We start from the raw sequence: 23,168 nt of genomic DNA, 5'->3' as shown, positions 1-23,168 counted from the left end.
CTCCTCCTCCTCCTCCTCCTCCTCCTCCTCCTCCTCCTCCTCCTCCCTGATTCCCATCTCCCTTTCTTCTCCTTCTCCCTCTCTTACTTTTCCTCCTCCAACTCCTCCTCCTCCTCCTCGAACTCAGGTTTTTAAATATTATCAGAAAAACAGCTCTCTGAGATAAGCCAGGTCATGAAGTGGTTACTGATTCAAAGCCCACCCAGTGATTCCTCTTGGCTGTCGGTGGATTTAACCTGGTTCTCCCTGAACCCAATCCAACACTTCATCACTGCCTCTTCTACGAAAACATATGAAGAATGGTTGCAGGAACGGAGTATGTCTAGTCTAGTGAAAAGAAGGACTCGGGGTGACACGATAGCAGTGTGTGAGGGGCTACCACAAAGAAGAGGGAATCAAGGAATTCTCCAACGCACCAGAAAGCAAGACAAGAAGCAGTGCTTGGAAACTAAGCAAGGAGAGAAGCAACCTAGAACTAAGGAACATTTTTCTGACTGTGAGAACAATAAACCAGTGGAATGGCTTGCTTTTAGAAGCTGTGGGGGCTCCATCTCTGGAGGCTTTTGTGTGCTGTAATCCATGGTGTCTCTGCACCACTAGTCTTAAATGAGAGGCTGGATGAGAATGTAATTCATAAAGCAGAAAATTAAGTATGATAAAATAAAGCTTAATGTGAGTTCTTTATGAGCAGCCATACATGGTTTTTCCCAACTAAAATAACAAGGGACCAGGGACCAGCAAATCTCGCCATGCACTCTGCAAAATAAGTACAGATGTAGATGTGGCCCTCTTTCGACTTCAGCCAGATAATAGGACCGCCTAAACAGCTAGCAAGTACAAAGCAACTCTTCATGTTTCATTTAAGTCTCAGCCTGCAAGATTTGGGAGATGGGGGTTTTGTAGATGGCCGCTATTTGTCCTTGAAATATCAAAGGGCAGTTTGCTGGTTTTCCGAATGCTTTCCACGAATGTAGAACTGCCTTGCATTAAAAGACTTGAGTTGGGGAAATGGCGATTTAGTCGCTCCATTGCATCAGATTTGTGGGTAATCCTTTGGATGAGATCTTTGGACAGATTTGCAGCCATGAGAGAATGCCTTGAATATATTCATCAAGGGAAGAGCCTTTGCAGCAGGATTAACCCGTGATCTTTTCTCTCTCTCTCTCTCTCCACGAATGAAGGTGTCCCAGGATAACATTGCAGGATCCAATCTGGGTCGGTCTCCGGGACCAGAGGTTTTTGTCTTCCAAGCGTTTGGAGTTGTGCTGCAGCCCATCTTCAGGGAACCTCTCTAGCGGAGTGTAGAATATCACACTTGTCTTCCCTTGCTATAGAGCAATGGGCTCCAGCAGAAGTCCGAAATGGGCTTAAAAAGATAATGTCAACTCGTAAAGCATTCCTGGCCTGGTCTCGAGTTGCCATAAGAAGGAGGGGGGCTGAGATCTGATGGAGCAGTTCGGTTGCTATGATCAAAAGCACATTCCACGCATACCTTTCTCCAGAGTGTGTCCCAGGTTACCAGAGCCAGCCAGAGAGAGGCGTGCTTTCTACAGCCCATGAAAGCGCTTAGTTGGAGAATGTGATTTATGACACACCCTGGGAGGAGGGAGGAAACAGGGTCATAGGTCGGCAGTAAATTACGTAGGGCAGAGCCAACTTCACTTGGGAAAAGTGCCAGCATGTTGCTCCTAATAAATAATTGGATTTCTTTTGAAACTTGGCTTGAGGCTCATGAATTAATTAGGGCATCCGTCGGAACCCTGACAGACGGGCTCCAGCACGAGTCCGAAAGCTGGGAAGACAAAACCTCTGGTCCCGGGGACCGACCCAGATTACATCTGGCAATCTTTATTTTCTGAGAATGCAGTTAGCGCAGGCAAACTGCATTCAGTCCTGGCAAAGAGCCAGGGAGACAGATGGAACCCCACATAGTTGTAGCCTTGCCTTCTCTGTTTCTGAACATCCACTTCTTTTATTCTGTTCCTCTTCCTTCCCTTCTCCCATCCTGCTGTTCAGGCTGCCAGGAATGAATCACCCTGCCAGACGTTAGAACCGAGAGAGAGCTTTGAAATATAGCTGTAGGCGGCAGGCAGTCCTAAGGACAGAAACTTTCTTTATAACAAGCCAGATAAGCTTCTTACCTGTAGGCCTGTAGAACATTTGCACCAAGACAAATTCCTTGTGTGTCCAATCACACTTGGCCAATAAAGAATTCTATTCTATTCTATTCTATTCTATTCTATTCTATTCTATTCTATTCTATTCTATTCTATTCCATTCCATTCCATTCCATTCCATTCCATTCCATTCCATTCCATTCCATTCCATTCTATTCTATTCTATTCTATTCTATTCTATTCTATTCTATTCTATTCTATTCTGTTCTGTTCTGTTCTGTTCTGTTCTGTTCTGTTCTACTCTACTCTACTCTACTCTACTCTACTCTACTCTACTCTACTCCACTCCACTCCACTCCACTCCACTCCACTCCACTCCACTCCACTCTCTTCTGTTCTATTCTATTCTATTCTATTCTATTCTATTCTATTCTATTCTATTCTATTCTATTCTATTCTATTCTATTCTATTCTATTCTATTCTATTCTATTCTATTCTATTCTATTCTAAGCAAATGCTGTAAAGCCCAGCTCACAATTTCTTAAACCTCATTGTCTTTTACCTATTGAAAGAGAGAGAGGAAGATGCCAATGTAGGCAGACCAAGTAGGAAACCATGCTGTGTCAGGATAGGAAATAGGAACACAATTGAGTATCTATCCCATGCACAGACAGTCCTTGTCTTAGGACCACAATTGAGCCCCAAATTTTTGTTGCTAAGCGAGACGTTGGTTAAGTGAAGTTCGACCCATTCTATGACCTTTCATGCCCCAGTTGTTAAGTGAATCACTTCAGTTAAGTCAGTAGCAATAGCACTTAGACTTATATACCAATTCATAGTGTTTTACAGCCCTCTCTAAGTGGGCTAAGCTCACACTTATGACCTTTGTAGCATCCCCATGGTCACACGGATCAAAACTCAGAGGCTCGGCAACTGGTTCATATTTACAATGGTTGCGTTGTCCCAAGGTCATGCGATCCCCTTTGGCAACCTTCTGACAAGCAAAGCCAATGGGGGAAAGTCAGATTCACTCAACGTCTGTGTTCCTAACTCAACAACTACAGCGATTCACTTAACGGTGGCAAGGAAGGTCTTAAAATGGGGCAAAACTCACTTAGCAAACATCTCCCTTAACAGCAGAAGTGTTGGGCTCAGTTGTGGTCCTAAGTCCATCATGGTGAACCTATGACAGAAGTGGCATGCAGAGCCAGCGGTGGGATTCAAAATTTTTAACAACCGGTTCTGTGGGCGTGGCTTAGGTGGTGGGCGTGGCTTGGTGGTCATGTGACTGAGTGGACGTGTTTTGGTGGTCATGTTATTGCCTGGGCGTGGCCAACTCAACATCACTCACATCGAGGCACGCATCTCCTCGCCAGGCCTCTCATGACTGTGGGGATGCTGCAACAGTCATAAGTGAAAAACAGTCATAAGTCACTTTTTTCAGTGCCATTGTAACTTTGAATGGTTACTCCACACAACAAAGTACCAGCAAAGGAGGGGAAAAAAACTCCAGAGAGGTTCCTGAGACAGGAAGTCTAGTCCTGCCAAGAATGTAATAAGGGTTAACGGAGAGGCAGTTTCTGTAAGCAACACCAGAATGTTTCCTTCCTGCCTTCCTTACAGGATTAGGCCAGTAATTTCTTCCAACAACCGGTTCTCCGAACTGCTTAGAATATTAACAACCGGTTCTAGCGAATAGGCGCGAACTGGTAGAATCCCACCCTTGCTGGCATGCGCACATAATTTTTGGCACAGGAGCCCAAAAAAGTTAGCCACCCCTGTCCCAAGTCAAAGGACTCCTTGTATGCTTCTCTAGAAGAGGCAGAGGCTTTGAGTCTACTATGACAATAACAGCCCTACTTGGTGATTTGATACCAATGCTAGCCTTGTTGGTCAAAAACTCCTCTCTTCTTTTTTCTCTGATTTGAACTGAGGCAATTTCCTAGTCAGGATCGAGAGAGACAACTTTCAGGGATGGGATGAGGCTTCCTTGTGATAAGAAACCTGCTTTGTAGATGTGCCTCTTGATTTCCAAGGCCTGTGTGCGCAAGAAGAATTTAGTTTCCCTCAGGAGCCAATATGTCTTCTGCTTTCTTGATCTATTTTAAACGAAGCCAGCTTTTTCAGTGCTGCTTCTCCCAGTGCTCCTGGAATCTGCTTAGCGTTGCCTTGGCAACTGATGCGGCCTACCATCCCAGGACAACTTTTCCAGGGGTTGTGGTTGCTCCAGCAACTGATCTGGGAGAGAATTGTGGGGTTGAGGCACTCAGCTGGAGGTCATCACCAAGCTTTCCCTCCATTGTAGCCTTCTTCAGGCTAACACAAATAAGTGCTCTAGTCAACAGTATACATTCCATATATGTGTTACGCTAACATACCCATTATACTTGTCATTTTTTTTTATTTTGGGACTTGAGTGGGGAGCGCTAATCAGAAATGTACCAATGTAACATCCCTGAAAAAGAGGGAGGAATAGTTGATGTTGTAGGCCCTGGGGATGTTGAATGTCTGTATCGAAAGTTCAGGAGATCTTTCAGAGATCTTGAAGGAATAAAGTCCTCTTTATCTCTTGATGGAAACTCATTGTCTATGAACAGGCCCACTGGGATGCTAATGTTTGCCCATGTGTTGTTTAGTCTTATCTGGATTAATTGGCAAATCCTCTCCATATTATAAATTCTCTTTATCACAAAGCGAACTACTGCAAAATGCATAATTAGATATGCAGGGTAGTTTTCTTCATATCTCCGTTGATCAAACACTTGAAAATATATAATTGAATAAAGACATGTGGGAGAGCGATTTGCTTGTGTTAAGGAGCGGTGTAACCTAATTGTACATCTAACAAAAACAATCTGAGGTGGTTAGCCTCGGCTTGGCTTTGAAAACTGCAATTTTAATTTTTTTTTTAGATTTTGTTTTGAGTACAGAAGTTATCACACAAGTTTAAGTGAGGGCTCATGAGTTCCTTTGGCAGATGGAAAACTACTACAGTTTGTTTTGTCTTTTAATGATCCCGTAATCCCTTATATCGGGGTGGAGTCGAGGCAACTGAATGGAGCTGAGTGTTTACTGGCCGGATGCCCTTCCTGTCACCAATGCGGAATTTGCATCAGATAATTACTCAATGTGCCCAGAGAGAAAAATATCTGCCACTACCAAGGATCGAACTCACAGCCTCCTATGTTATTTAACACCTCATTTCTAGATATGTCACATCCACTGTCCTGCGGCCAAATCGATATTTGATCAGATTGTTTTTACTTTTTTCAAATTACGGACTGCAGAATGATGCTTCTTGCAAAGCACACAAAAAACTTTGAGTAGCAGTTGTAAATAATTCTGGAGGATTACTTTTTGGCAATTTCACTTACACCCGATGTGTACGAGTCCTTTAATAGTAATGAAATAGAGTTATATACATTTGTCTTGGAAATGTCATCATCTGTTTGAAATTACCGGATTATAATGGCCACTGGTAATCTAATTATCCGGATAATTTGTACACTTTGTCAATAATAACTGGCTATTCCAGTTATTGCGACACATGTCCTGTTTAGCATTGATTTTCTGCTCCGTCCACAGGGTTGCTCGTGGTCTGTCATCTTTGTGGATCTTGACGCTCATAACCGGAACAGGCAAACCCTTTGCTCATTGCTCCCTCGTGAATCACGATCTCACGTAAGCAAAATGTTAAGTATTGTTGAAAGAAATCTGGGTTCAGTTCCAAGTGGGGAGAAAGACACTGGAAACATGGAGGCTGTTTGGAAAGATGGCTTAATGGTGGACAGGATCCCATGCCTGGGAACTCCTGGGCGACGAAAAAGGGAAGAGATGCTGAGAGTCCCTGGGTTTTATACCCTCTGTTGGGATTTGAACTTCCTAGGGGCACAGGAAGAGTATCCTGATTGGTTGTTGTCAGAGGTCACAGCTAGCTTTGTAGGTTGTCTGTGTGCTAAGTTTGGTTGAAACTTGGTGGGTGGTGCAAAGAAGGGCAATTGAATGGCTCTGCCTGAAGGACGTAGATCTTTGTTATGTAGAATAGACTGGACCAGCCTTTAATGGCCCATTAACAAAGGGGTGGGGGCTGAGTTCCTGCCTCTCAGAGTTTCTACTTCTCTTTTAGGGGAAATATTCTGCCTTTTTAGTGTATCCCAAAATATTTCATTTTTTTTTTAGGAGAGGGGTGGGTTTTAACTTCCAACAGCATGTTCACGTCTAACATAGAGGGATACATTTTACTATCCATTTTAATAAGGTTTATCGTTAGACAGAATTAGAATCTGTTCCCCCCCAGAAAGAACTGTGTAAAGGAGATCTTCCTTATGGCAGACTCATCTTTTATAAGTGTTATAAGAAGGAAAATAACGTTGTTTTTTTAAAGTTTTCCAATCGTAATCATTCGTTATTAAGCAATATATAGGTGGATCCATCCGACTTCCAGAATTTCTGATGCATTTGCAATAGAACTTCAGATTGGAACATATCACCATCCCTAGTGCATGAACAAGACACGTCCGCCCCCCATTTATTTATCTTCATTGTGCATTCAATTTCCATTTCAATTTTGAAAATCCAGGAACTCTTCTAGGTTAGAAATATGTAATTAGTTATTTGGGGGGCTAATAGTTATACTTGGATTCGGGGATGATATTTTCTAACAGGTTAAGAGTTGCTGAAAGCCATTTCAGTATTAGATGCTTCTCATTAGCATAACAATACATTCCATTTCATTATCTTAAAATGGGCAGGATTGACATGCAGCTTTGGACAATTCCAGCAAACAATTCTCAATGCTTCCTTCAAGGAAAAATACTTCACTTTCAAATCCTAGATGCCATAAATAAATAAATATAAATATAAATTTCTTCAGGTTTAAAGATTGGGACTATCCTATGGGTCAAAATCTAATTCATTTAATCTCACAGTTTCTTTAATTTTTATTGCTACCATAAATATTTTCATGGAACCAACAAAGGAACGAAATTTATTCTCTGTATTGTCTCCCCTTTTTTAAGAACTTTTTATCTTTTCCAGGGATTTGAATAGTCATTTAATTTATAAGCTTACTTGGGTCTTTCTTTGCAGTACATAATATAAAATAGCATCATCCTGTTCCTTTCTGGAGTAACCAACATTATGGAAAGCATAAAAAGTATAAAAAGTGATGAACAAAAAAAAAATCAAAAGCAAGAGATGAGAGAGAAAAACATAAGACTGCTTTTGCTAATAACGTAATCAGTTTTTGTTTGCAAACTTGCATTGCAAAATTTCCCTTAGAGAGATTGCCGATAATATAAAAAAAAACACAAAACTCCCCACCCTTGATTATGTATTTAGAAAATCTCTTCACTCTCTCAGTAACTGACTAAACATTGCTTTGTTTTATTATAATATTTTAATATTTTAGAGCTCTAGTCACTGTAAACATTCCAACGTATGTATATGCTTCTTTATTTAAACCCCTGTGGTTTCAATTTTGATGACTCTATAGTTGTTGCATAGATAAAGCAATGAAAGTTGATCTCATTGGATATGGAATGGATCTCCACCTTGCATGTATGTAGACTTCAGAGATCAATGAAGCACCTTGTGTTGTTTCTCTGAAGTCTATAATTCCTTCCTTCCTTCCTTCCTTCCTTCCTTCCTTCCTTCCTTCCTTCCTTCCTTCCTTCCTTCCTTCCTTCCTTCCTTCCTTCCTCCCTCCCTCCCTCCCTCCATCCATCCATCCATCCATCCATCCATCCATCTATCTTAGATGCTGCCCATCTCACCTGATAACTACTCTAAGCAGTTTAAAATAAAAAAACCCTAAAGATTTCTATTAAAAATAATAAAAACATTAAGACGTCAAAACAATAAACAGTGGACAAAAATTGATGGGGAAGAAGGAACAAAATGCACGTGGGAGGAGAGGTGAGGTCTTATCTTTGTCCGTTAAACAACTTCAAGAATGATGTGCTTACATTGGGGCCCCAACACAGTTGACCAAGCCAGATCTTCAGACATTTTCGCCATCAAATTTTCACGTAAAGTAATGTCCACATAGATTTCCAAGTCAGAACCCATCCGTTATTCCCCTTCCTAATAGAACACAACTTTAGATGTAGAATTAATAGGAAAAAAAATCTATAATTGGCAGACTTCAAAATTTATTCCAAAACATATAGAAATGGTTAGTTTATACTATTAGGTAAAGGAAAAAGTTGAGGCTTTATGTCAATGCCTTATTCTACTGCACTAAAGGGACTTATTTTTTCTTTTCCCCCTTTTCTTTCGCTCCCTTTTCCCTTCCCTATTTTCCCTACTATTTACTTCTGTATTTTCTTTTGTATGCTAAACTAAGAAAAACTGTTTAAAAAAAATCATTCCAAAATACACAGTGTCCCAAAGTTGCTTCTTCAAAAGGCACCTGGACTTTGTCTTTCTTGGAACACATTTCGCTTCTCATCCAAGGAGCTTCTTTCAATCAGAACTGGAGAAGCTTCTTGGATGAAGAAGCAAAACTTCTTCCAGGAAAAAAAAAGTCCAGTTGCCCTTTGAAAAAGCACCTTGGAGACAACCATGACCTGGATGGCTGAGAAACACTCAGAGTACTTGGTTTGGAATTATTATGTATGACCTCTTGAACATGTAGATACCACATAGAGGTCAGTGTTCTTATCACCATCCATTGCATTGAGAATGTTCATCCATTATTTAGGTACATTTCTTTTTTTGTTATGCTAGAACACTGATGCTGCCCTCTTACCTTGCATCAGCTATCCTGCATTTGCTGTGGACGATGAAGCTTTGTACAGTCAAACAATTGATAAGATAGTTAGGAAACTCAAAGGAAAATATGGATTTAAGCGTTTTTTGAGAGATGGCTATAGAACCGCGTTGGAGGACAAAAACCGACAGTACTATAAACCGGCAGAAATTAAGGTAATGACCTTGTTTCTGTGATATGGGAAAGAATGAATGCGTGTTCATAAATGCTAGTATGCAAGACCTGTGAGTTTGTTTTTGTTGACCTCTGTTTATTACAATAACTAGGCAAAGAAATTCCAGGTTTGCCCACTTTAAGTAATTTTTGTAGTGCCAATTAGCTTGATTCTGAATGTCAGATTCTAATATTTGCAATTTACTGACATTGCTGTTGACTCCTTAGGGCAGATTTAACAATGATTTTTATATCATGTTTTTAAGATGCTAGAGAAGGACAACGCTTCAGCACTTTTGTAACTGAATTAACAAAAAAAGACAAATGTTGAGTTATTGTTGATATAATTATAAGTCTTCCTTTCTGAAAATTCAAGGCATGCCTCCCCTACACACCCATTGTCCTGAATTTCCAGAAAGACATAGGATAGAGATAAACTTTGAGACATTAGAATACCATTGATCCATTGGTTAGTAACAAAAGACTGGATAGCCAGTGGCCAAGCTCAACTCATGACTATTTTATACACCTACAAGTAACAATATGTATTCCTTTGGCTCATTTTCAATCTGTCACCGATACAAAGGGATGAAGAGTGTATCATTATACCTGTGTAATGAAGAATTACCTGAACCATGTACCCTATTCCAAAATGCAATCTACCTGTATGGAGACATACAGATAGAGGGCAGGACATGTGGGTCTACCACAGCTTGCCATGGCCAACTCGCCTTGGCCAACTCACCATGGGTTAACTCCTCACAGCCAACTCACCATAGGACAACTCATCATGGCCAACTCGCTCCCAGACAAGAGTTACATTAATATCAAGGAAATGGTGCAGTAGAATCAAGAAAGGGGTGCAAGAGAAGGGACAAAATGAAAAGCGAATGACAAAAATTAAAGCAATTTTTAAATCATTTTAAATAATTGAATTGAATTGTTGAGTTTGCCAGTTGTTCCGAAGCAAGTTGACCACAGCGAGCTGTCCCCTGACGAGTTAGCTGAGGCAAGTTGGCCATGGTGAGTTGGCCGTGGCAAGTTGTCCCATTCTGAGGACAAGTAGCGCAGAATCCATTCCATCCCTTAGACTCAACTTCAACATGACTTAGCTCTGTCAAATCTATGGAGGGAACTTGAGCTTTAGATGCTCTTGTCGTGTTCTTCTCCATGCTCTCCTGATGTGGTTGCATGTTTTGACAGAACCCAAGGAAAATGTTAATTGCTTTGATGTATCGTGGAGTGGGAAGAAGCTAAACAAATCATACAAGCTATTAACTTTGGCACTTCCTTGCCATCTATTTTAGTGAAGGAGACATGGCTTGCATTTTGGATGTGCAATACTTAATATATTGTATCAGCATATTTCTTCCTGATTGATTTGTTTAAAGGTGAATGTGTTTGGATTTCAGGATCAATGTATAGTTTCTTTCCTGTCACAGATAGTCACATTATTTATCATTTAATTTCACAGCTGGCTACAGACTGGAGTGTATTAATAATAAAATTTTGATATGGCACTGAATATTAATGCTTTCCATTAAGAGCTGTCTGAATGAAGTTCCCCTTTTTCCTTCACTTTTCATATTATTTTTAATTTAAATGGAATTCCTTTGTGGAGAAGCACGATACGATAAATCTTACTCATAAAATTTTTGTTCCGCGTTTTGAAAGAGTTGGAAATTTGTGTGTGTGTGTGTGTGTAGCTAGATGAATTATCTTTTTTTTCTCTTCTCTTTCTTCATGTAAGTTGTTGCCGTACTTAAAACGAATAATTTGTTTTCATGGGTATCTTTCATTCCTTTGAACTCATAATAGATTGCTTGAATATGTTTCCGTAAATAAAACTGCAGCACGCCTGTTACATATATTTATTTTTCTTTTCTTTTTAAAACAACTTTCAGCTCTTTGACGGCATTGAATGCGAATTTCCTCTCTTTTTTATTTTTATGATGATTGATGGTAAGTATGATTTTGTGTTCTTATTGTGTCAGGGAAGAGAGTTGGAATGTGCAGAAATAAATGGGTGGATGTGGGGTTTTTTTTGTGTGTGTGTGTGTATGTATGTGTGTGTGTGTGTGTGTGTGTGTGTGTGTATATATACACACACACACACACACACACATACATACATACATATAGGCAAACCAAGAGATAGATTGTAATTGCTTATGCCAAATTTTCAGTAATAATGCTGCACCTACATAAGCAAAATGAATTTAGCTATGGAATCAAGAGGGTGCGATGGCTCAGCAGTTAAAAGACTCTGAGCTTGTCAGCTGGAAAGCTGATAGCCTAGGTTCGAGTCCCGAGTGCTGCATTGATGGGGCGAGCTCCCGTTTCTTGCTCCAGCTCCTACTAACCTAGTCATTCAAAAGCATGCAAATGCGAGTAGATAAATAGGTACCACTTTGGAGGGAAGGTGACAGCGTTCTGAGTGCCTCAGCATGTAGTTCCATGACCATGGAAATGTCTTTGGACAATACTAAGAAATGGAAATGAACACTGTCCTCTAGAGACTAAACCATATGAAGAACGGCTGCAGGTTTTGGGTCTGGCTGGTCTAAAGAAAAGAAGAATTGGGATGATAGCAGTATTTCAATATTTGAGGGGCTGCTAGAAAGAAGAGGGGGTCAAATTATTCTCCAAAGCACCAGAAGGCAAGACAATGGATGGAAACTCATCAAGGATTGAAGCAACCTGGAATTAAGGAGAAACTTCCTAACATTGAGGACCATTAACCAGTGGAACAGCTTGCCACCAGAAATCATCACTGGAGGTTTTTAAGAGGAGACTGGACAGTCATTTAAGAAGAGTCAGACACGGCTGGACAGGGGAAATCTTTGCCTTTATCTTTGATGAAATAAACTATTTTTCTGTGGTGAGCTTTATTTCTCACTATGTTCGGTTGCACACAGCAGTTATAGATGTACAATTAAGGGTAACAAGCTAAAGTATTTTTTCTTTATGATTTGGAAATTTTGAAAAGTTTTGGGAAGTCTCTAGTGCAAAAACAGTGTTGTGTTTCCCACAAGAGCCCCTCCATCAATTTCAACAAGTACAACAGGAACTAATTGGAACTCATCCCCCATCATCCCCAGCCAGGTCAGCGAACTTACAGAAGGTTGTTTTAGGTAGATCTTCCCATGTGAGCATCTAGTTAGTGTGATGCTGTTTAGATACCTGCCAGCCGGTTTTGGATTTTCAGAGATCAATCGCAATCAAATAAATGACTTTTATTAAAATCTCATGTAGCTTCAAAGACATTTCACACACACACACACTCCTTCATGACCTTTATCTTCAAAGAAATGCAGAATTTGAAATCCACAAAGTTCCCAGCCTCTCCCCAAAAAAAACTTTCCCCTGGAAAGAGGAAATGGAACAACTGGCAAAGTGTGAATTATAGACAAATGTCACTAAAAGAAAATTCTGTACAGATCAAAGCCTAACAGTGTAATCATGACAAAACTGCAGGAAGTCCATCTGGCATTTCATAACCCCCTACCTTCCAGGGAAATTATTTTCAACTAGGGAAGTAGTGGGTAGTACAGTATAATCCATGAAAAATTATACGTATGCCCATATATGATAAGAGAGAATGTGTAATAGGAAAATACCTTGTGAGTCATCCCTCCCATCTATCCTTCCATCTTCCCCCTTTCTTTTATGGCATTTCTCTCTTTCTGATCTTTGTCGGCTGTAAGCAGCGGTGGGATTCAGCCAGTATGAACCAGTTCAGGTGAACTGGTAGTTCTGTCAATTATTTGGCCCAGGGGTGGGATTAATTTTTTTTTACTACCGGTTCTTGGGTGTGACTTAGTGGGCATGGCAGGGGAAAGTTACTGCCAAATCTCCATTCCCTCCCCACCCCACTAACCTGCTTTCCAGCTCTCTTCTCCTGTGCAGGGCAACGCAAGAAGACCCAGCCGATCAGCTGGGACTCAATGGGAGACAGAGAAGAGATGGGTGCTGGACCAGTCAGAGGTGGGATTTGCCGGTTCTCCGAACGACTCGACATTTCCGCTACTGGTTCTCCAGAACTGGTCAGAACCTGCTGAATACCACCTCTGGTTTGGCCCCACCCATCTGCCCCTGTTCTATTCTGTGCTATATTTCCTTTGTTTGAAGCCCAGCTGATCGGCGTGGCAGCCCGGATTGCTGCGCTGTTTTTACTCACCTGGGCTGCAGTAAAAGGTAAGTTTTCCTTCTATTTTCAAAAGCACTCTGTGAGCACGTGCCCACCAAACTGTTTGTTACACAGGTTGAATCTCACCACTGGCTGCAAGCCACAGTTTGTGGTTTTGGTGTCCATTGCCACCTTGGCAGGATTAAGCCCTGGTCTGCCTGTGTCAGCCCATGTTACCAAGGGCAAATTGTAAGCCATATCGACGTGCAGGTAGTCCTTGACTTAACGGCCACAATGGAGACCAACATTTCTGAGGCTAAGCGAGACAGTTTGCAAGTGACTTCTGCCCCATTTTACAGACTTTTCTGGTGCAGTTTGTTAAGGGGAATCACTGCGATTGTTAAATTAGTAACATGGTTGTTAAGTGGATCTGGCTTCCCCCACGGATTTTGCTTGTGAAAAGGTCCCAAAAGGGGACCACGTGACCCCCGGGACACTGCAACCGTTGTAAAATGAATTAGTTGCCAAGCTTCTTGAATTTTGATCACCTAACTGCTGAGTCAACTAGAAAGGGACGAGTCTTGCTAATAAAGTGTCCTTGGATTGCTTTTAGGGCTCTTCCGGGGTCTCCCTGAGCAAGTCAAAGAGTACCAGGACCTTCTGGATCCTATACTGCAACAATCAGCTGAAGGTATGGAGATCTCTGGATCAGAAGTCCTCAACCATGTTTCTAATCAATGTAGCAAATGCCAGTCCCATGCTAGGAAAAAGACTCAGGTGCTTACTGGTAGAAGAATTCAGGTCCAGGATAAATATGATGTCACATTAATTTCTTTTCTCCAATGGGCCTCAGGAGAAAATGCCCAGTGAATGAAACATCCATTGTTTAAATATCCAGTGGCTCAAGAGCCATTAGCCACCTCTCCTTCTGTTGTGTACAACCCACCTTGTGTGTGAGACCAAACCATCCTGAAGGAGAAGGTATTGTAGAATGAGTAAATTGAGTAAGGGGAAGTGGATCCATATAATATCTGGTCATGGCAAAGGAAGTCACATTTCTTGATCCCCTAGAACCATGTTTTCCAGCCTGGATGACCTTAAGGTGGGTGGAGTTCAACTCCCAGAATTCCCCAGCCAACGGCTGGCTGGGGAATTCTAGGAGTTGAAATCCACCCATCTTAAAAGTTGCCAAAATTGGCAAAACATTAGTCTAGAAGCTGTCCCCTAGTACACTTGGTCTTAGGGCTGAATCATGACACAATAGGTGTTGCAAGATGAAGACTTTAAATAGGAAAGAAGCATTGGGGCTACCTTTACTCACCTTTCTCAAGGGGAATTTGTGGTTCTGAAAAGAGCTCTGAGTTCATTTTAAAAGGTTTCCATTTCAGTTACGTTTGTGATTTGATTGCCTGCTTCCCACATCAATATAATAAAAGCATTCCCTTTGAAATTAACAGAAAGGAATTGTTGAGCATCTCTTGTAGAAATCATCCTTTTGTTCTTATTCTGTCAACTCCTCTCCATTCATGGTTTGCCTGGTGCTTTTTGTTTTAGCTGAATCTGGCTGATTAAAACAACCACAGTGAATTATTTTAGCCCTTTCTCTGTTTCCCACCTTTTAGAACCATTCTAGAAAGTAAGATGCTTTTCTTTACAAAGTTTCATGGCAGCCTATTGTTTCCATTTTAAATCCTGCCCAATGTCCCACTGCGTCATGTAATACTAACCATATTTTTTTTAAAAAATGGCTTTAAATCCCAGATGGTGCCATTTGCATGAAACAATATATAATTTAATTAAATGTGCATACACTATATAAACATCTCAAAACGCAACTTCTTGCTTGCATTACCAATACAAATACTTGTACCCCAAATAGTTATATATTTTCAGATATAGATATACATCCAATATAGATAGGTAGGTAGGTAGATAGATATAGATATAGATAGATTTATGGATATAGATATAGAAATGGATACAGATATAGATATATGTATAGATATATATCTGAAAATATGTATTTGAGTTATAAACCTCATCTGCATACTTCAATACAGTGCTTTAAACCCGATCCCTCAATACACTGAGTTTTTAACATCGTCACATAGTTATATGTGACGATGTTATAAAAAAAAAATCAGTCTATTGAGGGATCAGGTTTAAAGCATTATATTGAAGAATGCAGATGAAGTCTTTTCTATATCATTCCTAAACTCCTTTTTCATTATGGCTTTTCATTTCACTAATAGCAGTTGTAAATATTTCTGATCCGTAGCACCAGCATAAGAGTGGTACCTGTTAAAAAAAAAAAGCACAGTTTTTCCCATCTGTCAAAAATTACCTTCCCCCCCCCTCCTCCTAGAACCAGTTTATAGGCATTGCAGCTGTTCACTCAAGGTGTAAATCGAGATGGCGGTTTGTATCTTTAGTGAGCTACAGCACAGAATGATTATTAGCACCGGTAGCGTTACTTCATTCACCATGCTTCTTTTTTGGCGCTTCTTTTGATGTACGTGTGTTTATTTATTTATTCTTTACACTGTTTCTTTTTTCTCCAACCGCCCATGTCCCTCTATTTATTCCTCTTTAACTAGTCTGTTTCAACATTTGCAGGCTATCCGGTTGTACCTAAATATTACCACGTACCGGCTGATTTTGTTGAACTGGAAAAGAAAAACCCTGGCAGCCAGAAAAGGTTTCCTAGCAACCACGGGCGGGATGGAAAGTATTTTCTGTTGGGACAGTCCCTCTATATTATTGCCAAACTTCTCGGTAAGTAAGCATACCTACCAAAGAATCAGAATGTCCTCCTATTTGGATAAGGTTTTCCTGCACCTATGATGACTTCGTGAGTTTTAGAAGCTGCATGAAGAAGTTCCTGGATTACTGAGGGATCTTTTAGCAATAGCACTTGGAGTTATATACCGCTTCATAGTGATTTGTAGCCCTCTCTAAGCAGTTTACAGAGTCAGCACATTGCACCCAACAATCTGGGTCCTCATTTTACCGACCTCGGAAGGATGGAAGGCTGAGTCAATCTGGAGGTGGTGAGGATCGAACTCCTGGCAGTGAGCAGAATTAGCCTGCAATACTGCATTCTAACCAATGCGCCACCATGGCTCTCTTGAACTTCTATCACACACGGTTTCCTAGAATTGCTAAACCACAGCTTATTAACTTGAGAACAAACTCCTTTATACTTAACAATGTAAGAACAACACTGTTTGTTTGAGCCAAATGTCCATTGGTTCATCGTCCGTTTTAGGAAACAGATATTTTTTGAGGAGTTCACTAGCCTGGTTAGAAAATAGTGTTTTTCTCCCATGTTGCTCTGCAGCAGTCTGCAATTATGATGCACCTATGATCCAGAAATATTCAGCCTACCTCCCTCAAAACCAGTGGCCTTGGACAGATGTATTCTCCATAGGCTGCTTTGTCTGCCTTTGAACACTGACAGTATCTTGTTTTAAACTGTAGCTTCCTATTACATCCAAAGAGAAAACTGACAAGGAGATTTTTTTTCTCAAGCTATTGATGTTGAAGTCTGAAGCACAATGAGAGGGTGGGGGGGGAGCCTACGGGCACATGACTTGTCATAGTGCGTTCGTTCAAGATCATTATCTCTCAGTGCAGTGTTAGATTTCAAGATGGCTTTTCAAGGGACCCTTGAGGAAAAAAAATACACGCTGGAAATGTCTCTCGGAATAAGCTCCCCGTGCTGCTGGTTTGAATTCTGGGATTGAAACAGACTGCGACGTATTAGAACTAGCCACTGATTTTTCTCCGTATCATATATGTGTGTATGTATATATGGGCGTATGTATAATGGTTAACTTTTGAGAGCTGAATGCAACAAAATTTCATTTTAATGGGTGCTGATTAGTGCACATTTAAAGTGACAAGAAAGATTCTATTCTATTCCATTCCATTCCATTCCATTCCATTTCTATGAAGAGCCATGGTAGCACAATGGTTAGAGTGTAGCACAGCAGGCTACTTCTGCTGCCTGCTGGCTTCCTGCAATTTGGCAGATCAAACCTCACCAGGTTTAAGTTTGACTCAGCCTTCCATCCTTCTGAAGTCGGTAAAATGAGGACTCAGATTGTTGGGTGCAATGTGTTGACTCTGTAAACCACTTAGAGAAGGCTGTAAAAGCACTGTAAAGCGGTATATAAGTCTTAAGCGCTGCTGCTACTGCTATTGCTATTCCTTTCCTTTCCTATTCCATCCCATCTGATCCCTATCCTATCCAGTTTGTATTCAGGGAGTTAAAAGAAAAGTCAAGATAATGACAACAACCATCTGACTGAAGGCCCACCTCTCTTTAACATGTATCACAAAATGTTAAAAAAATGTTTAAAAATGTTTTTAAAAACTTTTATTCTATTCTACTCCTGATCTCCCTGAGTGTTCTGGCCAAACTGGGATCAGGTCCATTCGATGATCTAGGGTCCAGCCACTACATTTCATTAATCATTTTGGTTTCTGATCAGACGCTGATCTCGGTTCTTGCCTATCTCAGAGTAATAAATTGTACAGTGGTAACAAATGCTCTTAATTACCCGTTGACAAATAATTGATGTTGGTGGTTTTGCTTTCAGTTGATGGTTTAGTAAGCATTAAAGATATCGACCCGGTCAAGCGCTTCATTCCTCCTCAAGATCAGCGGAACATTAGCATGCGATTCTCAAATCAGGTATGCATGTCTGTATCTACTGAGGTATGAAAAAAAGTCCATTACTGTGGAGCAAATTGTTGATCCCTAACATTTTCCAAATTTTTTTTAATCTTGGATTAGTCTATGATGAAGAGCATAGAATAAATTGCTTATACATTAAAAATTGTATACCAGTTTTTATAAGCTAGCAGAACCAATAAGCAAGTTTGAACTGTTAGTTACAAAACTTGACTGGGTTATTCCAATTGGTTTGCTAAAATTATATCAATGTCTACCTAGGCTGGGTCTAATTAAAGAACAACTATTGGAACTGAAATAACTCTCATTGCTGAGCAAATAGTTAAGACCTTAAAATCACGATTAGCAAGCATTCATCAGGAGCCTGTCCTATAAATTATTCAATTTTGTTTTCTTTGAAAAAAAATACCAGCCTGGACAAAACATATAAAAAAGAACTGCATATGTGAGATGCATTGGTAAGTTAATTTTTTTTCCCATAGAAACCCTCTGCTTGTGTTTTGGTTCTTAAATTTACTGGCTCTCCTACTACATTCTTTTTAAAACTACATTTCAGACATCTGCAACTACAGGTAGTCCTTGACCTACAACCATTGGTTCAGCGTCTGTCTGAAGTTACAATGGCAATGAAAAAAGTTAGTAGGCTTGTAGTTGATTCCTGGGAAAGTTCTACAGTAGCAGGTTGAAACAAGTGAAATGATTCTCCTCTCATTAAGTGGATTGATACATGGCTCACAAAATTTATGAGGTTATGGTAGACTCTGTGGATCACCTCGTATTTTTTTATGTATGCAGAGAAGTTAAGGCAGTCGAATCAATTTAATGTACCTGACACATTTATTTTTAAGCAGTCATGACTGTATCTTACCTTAATTTCTTCTTCACAACTCTTACCTTCTATTTGTTTGCAGTTCAATAAATCAAGTGGTTTTGTTGGATTTTTGGAATTTACCGGCATTCCATTAGTATTTATTTGTTTTAATTCCTTTTAGCTGCAAAGCCATTATGTGGATTGAAACCAGTTAACAGGTTTTTCCTCCAGCTTGGTTGTAAATCTGTGTTCTCCAGACATTTATTCCCTTATTCGGGAATTGGCTTTCTCAGCAGAAGGCTCACAAGACATGACTCAGCTGGATTTGTCCTTTGATTTCAGATAAGAATAAAGCACATGGAAATATTGTTCACTGCACTACACAAAAGTGAACACTTTTCCCGAGTGAATGAATACTTGTTTACTGTCTCAAAGGCCCAAGAGATGTAGGAGAAAGTCAGGAAGAGCTGTGGGTGGCGTAAAGGGAGTAATAAGCCTGGAATCATTACATTCCCACAAGCGTTCTAAGTTCAACTCCTCTTGATTCTGTTAACTCTTATCTAGAGCCAATTTAGTGCTGACCGTTCATTGACTAGTATAGGCATGGGTAGTAAATCACCTTACCTGGAACTTAACGTTTGGTCCTGATTCTTCATGCTTGACAGCTCTACGATGTAGATCAGACCAAGAAGTCAACTCCACATTAAGATTAAAACTACCTGTATAAAATTTGACTCTAGTTACAGAAGATTGCAAGTCTAATTATGCTTTACTTCCTCCCTGTCTTATACTCATGTGAATCAGGGGGTGTCTGATAGATTTATGCATTCTTTATTGTTTGGGTTCAAGGAATACTTTCCTTCTTGCCTATTTGATAAGAGACCTCCCATTTTTCTATCAAGGCCATCTTCTTTACAGCACCTGAATTGGATTAACATAATAGAAGATACACAATAGGCACCTGAAGGTTAAAAAAAGCTTTGCCCACATTTGCTTTGAAGGATTAAGAAACCAGATTCCCCCTGCTTCTTCCCAAACCGTGGAATTTGAAGCTGGAAGCTTCCTTGTGAGTTCAGAAACTAAGCTTGCTTTCTTGTCCTCTATAAAGAGTTTACTTCAATGGATTAAGCTATCTCATTTTTGTTCCAAAGCAAATTAAGGAAATCCATTTAGTCATCTCAATATATATGTATATATAATACTAGATAGCTTCGTAAAAGCCAATCAGTCAGCCAAAATTGAACTTTCTTTTAAAAGGCAATCTCATTCATTAATGAAGCTCATGTAGTTCTCATTAGTAATAAAACAATTTAATCAAACTTGGGATTTGGGATAGAAGCTATTTTCTAGAAAATGGTACTTTTTCTAAAAACTTATCATGAAAACAGATCTATTGAAGGGCTGTTATTCTCCCCCCCGTAACTGGAATTCATGCATGAATGGCTCCATATGTAAAAATGCTCATCTGCATTTAAAATGGTTCTCTCCTACAACACAGAAATGATAACGTGTTTTGGGTAATTCCCCCGAATTGTTTTTCTTATGAATCTCCCATTTCCAACTGAAACGGACAAGTACTTCATAAAAGGGCTTTGTTTTTGAGTTCTAAAACTTTATCTGGTATAGACAGGATCAGACAGTAGCAGTTCTCTGCAGATGTTGCTTCTTTTGCTTCCAGTCATAAAATATCTCCATTCCAGCATTTTTTCTCTCAGTCAAACAAGCAAACAAAAACAGGATCACAGACCCAAGAAACGAATCATAAAAATTTTCTTCTTTTCCCAGTCCTTTCTTCTTCTCTATGTTAAAAGCTCATTTACATTTAACCTTGCTGGAATCAATTGTATTTGAGGCTTCAAAAGGCTAAATAAAGCATTAATGCATTAGGCTAAATAAAGCATTAATGGAGTCAGGGTGTTTGTTTATGTTTTGAAATTGAGACATCCCTCCATGTCTTGCTTTGCTCATTTAAAACAACCCCTTCCCAATATGTTGACCTTTTAATGTGTTCCACGGCACTTCAGTTTTTTCCTGTTGTGCTACAGAGGTCCTGCCCAGGAACTCAGTCAACAGGCTGCTGTGAAGCCATTAGAAGTTCAGATCAAACGGCTGGAGATATTGTGATGGCAAATTTCCAATGATCTTGATCCTGATTAAATCAAGACCCCGTCAGGAGTGGGGAGCCCGTGCATATTGCTCAGCTGTTACTGTGAAGTTTAAACCACACGCCAAGTTCTAACCACAATTCTATTATTCTACTCTAGAACAGTTTCAATCCTGCATCACATCCACACCACCTTGCTGTCACAAATGCCTGATTTACAATAAGTGGAACTGCTTCTTAAATTCATAGGAGGATTGTAAATATTTAAAATCCTTAAATAATAAGTAAGGTGTCCTTCTACTTTTCACAGAGAACACTGATTATTTTCCAAGTTTTTTTCTCAAACGAAAGCAATCTATGTTACATTTGTGTAGCAGGTTTCACCAACGTGGGTGCGATCTAGATGCACAGTTTAGACATCTTGAGCCGTGGTGGCGCAGTGGTTAGAATGCAGTACTGCAGTCTACTTCTGCCGACTGCCAGCAGTTTGGCAGTTTGATTCTGACCGGCTAGAGGTTGACTCAGCCTTCCACCCTTCCGAGGTCAGTAAAATGACGACTCAATAGGCTGACTCTGTAAACTGCTTAGAGAGGGCTGTAAAGCTCTATGAAGTGGTGTATCAGTCTAAGTGCTAATGCTATCTTATCCTAGAATCCTTCTGCCAAAGTAGCCATTGATGAGAGTTATGATAGTCCACATGTATAGAAACTGCCCAGATTTTGCTAGTGTGTATCAAGCAAACACAGTGTAGTGTACATAGTTTTATTTTATACTATTATCATTGTCAGCTTTGGAAGCCATATTGAGACCAGATGCTCCGACACAGCCACATTTTGAGCCTGAGAAAATGGGAGGGGGGAATTTCTTGGAGTGTATGTAGTTAGACATAATAACATTCTTTTTCTAAGTCAAGGTCATGTTATTTTGCGCATAAGTGAGGGGAAGTCTCAAGTTGGGACAGATGGTGATCGGGGCATGTGATGTGATGATGGGTGCAGGGGGTAGTTTTGTATTTTTAACTTATTGCAAGGAAGCCCGGAACTTTTAGATTCGGGATTCCCCAGTTGTGCCAGTTTACTATCCGAAATAAAAAGAACTTTTGAGAAGATGTCTGTGTCGAGTTATTTGTTGGAGTGGAGGTTTCCTGGAACACCGACAATCATGCCAGTTGAAGTTGCCCAATTAAAAACCCTACAGATAAAATTATAGTTGATGCCCTGCCGGTGCCTTCAGTCAGACTCCCAAGTTCTGGTATGTCCATAGGCAGTGACAGTTCCATCATTTTTTCTATGGATGGGGTCTCATCGCTATACACAGACAAATACACATACGGAATCTGCCCATAAAAAGGAATGAAAAGGACTTTGGGTAAATAAACTCTGCATGTGCAGTCATGTAGGCTGTCTGCTTCATAGAACATCTGTTATACATCAAAATTATACACCAGTGCTAAGAGATAACCGGTAGTGTTACATTCATGGACTAGTAGAAAATGCTTTTGTTTTTTAAAAAATGACGCGCAAGTCTAATCAATCAAAAGTTCATATGGTGTCTTCTCCTTGCTTCACCACCACAATCTGTTCCTACCATTTCAATAGTGCATCATTCAAAAAAAATAAAAAATTATTGACAGCGCAGTTCCTCAGGTGGCACTGAGATTTATGCCTGTTGTTTCCCTGATGTTCCTTTGTCCTGTTTGCGTAACCAAATTGATTAGCAGGCAATAAAGAATGAACGAAAAGCAGCCACGCAGGCAGAAAACGCCAGTCATATTTAATGGAAGGTTATTGTTCCCATTTGGCTTCACATTGTGCGGTGGGTAACAATCAGATAGAGAGTTCCAATTAAAAACAAGTTTTCTTTTTTTCTTCTTATCCTTTTAGGGTCCCTTGGAAAATGACCTCGTGGTCCACGTTGCCTTGCTTGCTGAAAGCCAGCGGTAAGTCCTTCAGCTCTCCAATAAATCTCGTGGATTGGTTTTCAATGTGCCACTTGGGTGATTCCAGTACTTTAGATGGGAACGCCATGATCTCTGGAGACTGTGGGGGAAACCCCACAGATCTTCTCCATCGCTCCTTCAACAACGTCCTGCAGTCAAGAAGCAGAGAGTGAACTCTTTGGGTTTTGATGGGTCAGGCTGGAAATTAATATCAGGAGCTTGGCTTTTCCCTCTCCCGATCAACAAATTACTGTAATTAACACAATGGTCTTCAAGATCAGGCAGAAACCTCCAGTGAAGTCCAAGCCCCCTGGTCCAGAACTGATCTCAGGAGTGATGGATTGGGAAGAATTCTTGGTTCAGATCTGAATTTTGTCACCAGCCATATTTATTTATTTATTTATTTATTTGATTTGTCAATTGTTTACAAGATAATAAGTATA

At 40.2% G+C, this 23,168-nt stretch overlaps 1 protein-coding gene across 5 annotated transcripts in view; it reads left to right on the top strand.

Moving 5' to 3' along the window:
- Window positions 1-23,168, top strand: part of PHKB (phosphorylase kinase regulatory subunit beta) — a 106,265-nt gene that overhangs the window by 42,055 nt on the left and 41,042 nt on the right. For all 5 annotated transcript variants that reach the window (XM_087971492.1, XM_087971488.1, XM_087971489.1 and 2 more), the window contains 7 exons: window positions 5,704-5,799; window positions 8,848-9,045; window positions 10,948-11,005; window positions 13,786-13,863; window positions 15,789-15,947; window positions 17,777-17,871; window positions 22,670-22,725. In XM_087971492.1, coding sequence (XP_087827618.1) covers window positions 5,704-5,799; window positions 8,848-9,045; window positions 10,948-11,005; window positions 13,786-13,863; window positions 15,789-15,947; window positions 17,777-17,871; window positions 22,670-22,725 — 740 coding nt within the window. The remainder of the gene's footprint in view (window positions 1-5,703; window positions 5,800-8,847; window positions 9,046-10,947; window positions 11,006-13,785; window positions 13,864-15,788; window positions 15,948-17,776; window positions 17,872-22,669; window positions 22,726-23,168) is intronic.

Source organism: Notechis scutatus, chromosome 9 (genome assembly GCF_049901735.1).
Source record: "Notechis scutatus isolate UNSWTSFEM ecotype Mainland chromosome 9, rNotScu1.2, whole genome shotgun sequence".
NCBI classification, from domain to species: Eukaryota; Metazoa; Chordata; class Lepidosauria; order Squamata; family Elapidae; genus Notechis; species Notechis scutatus.
Note: the sequence above shows the minus strand (reverse complement) of the source record. Positions and strands in the feature narration are given on the sequence as shown.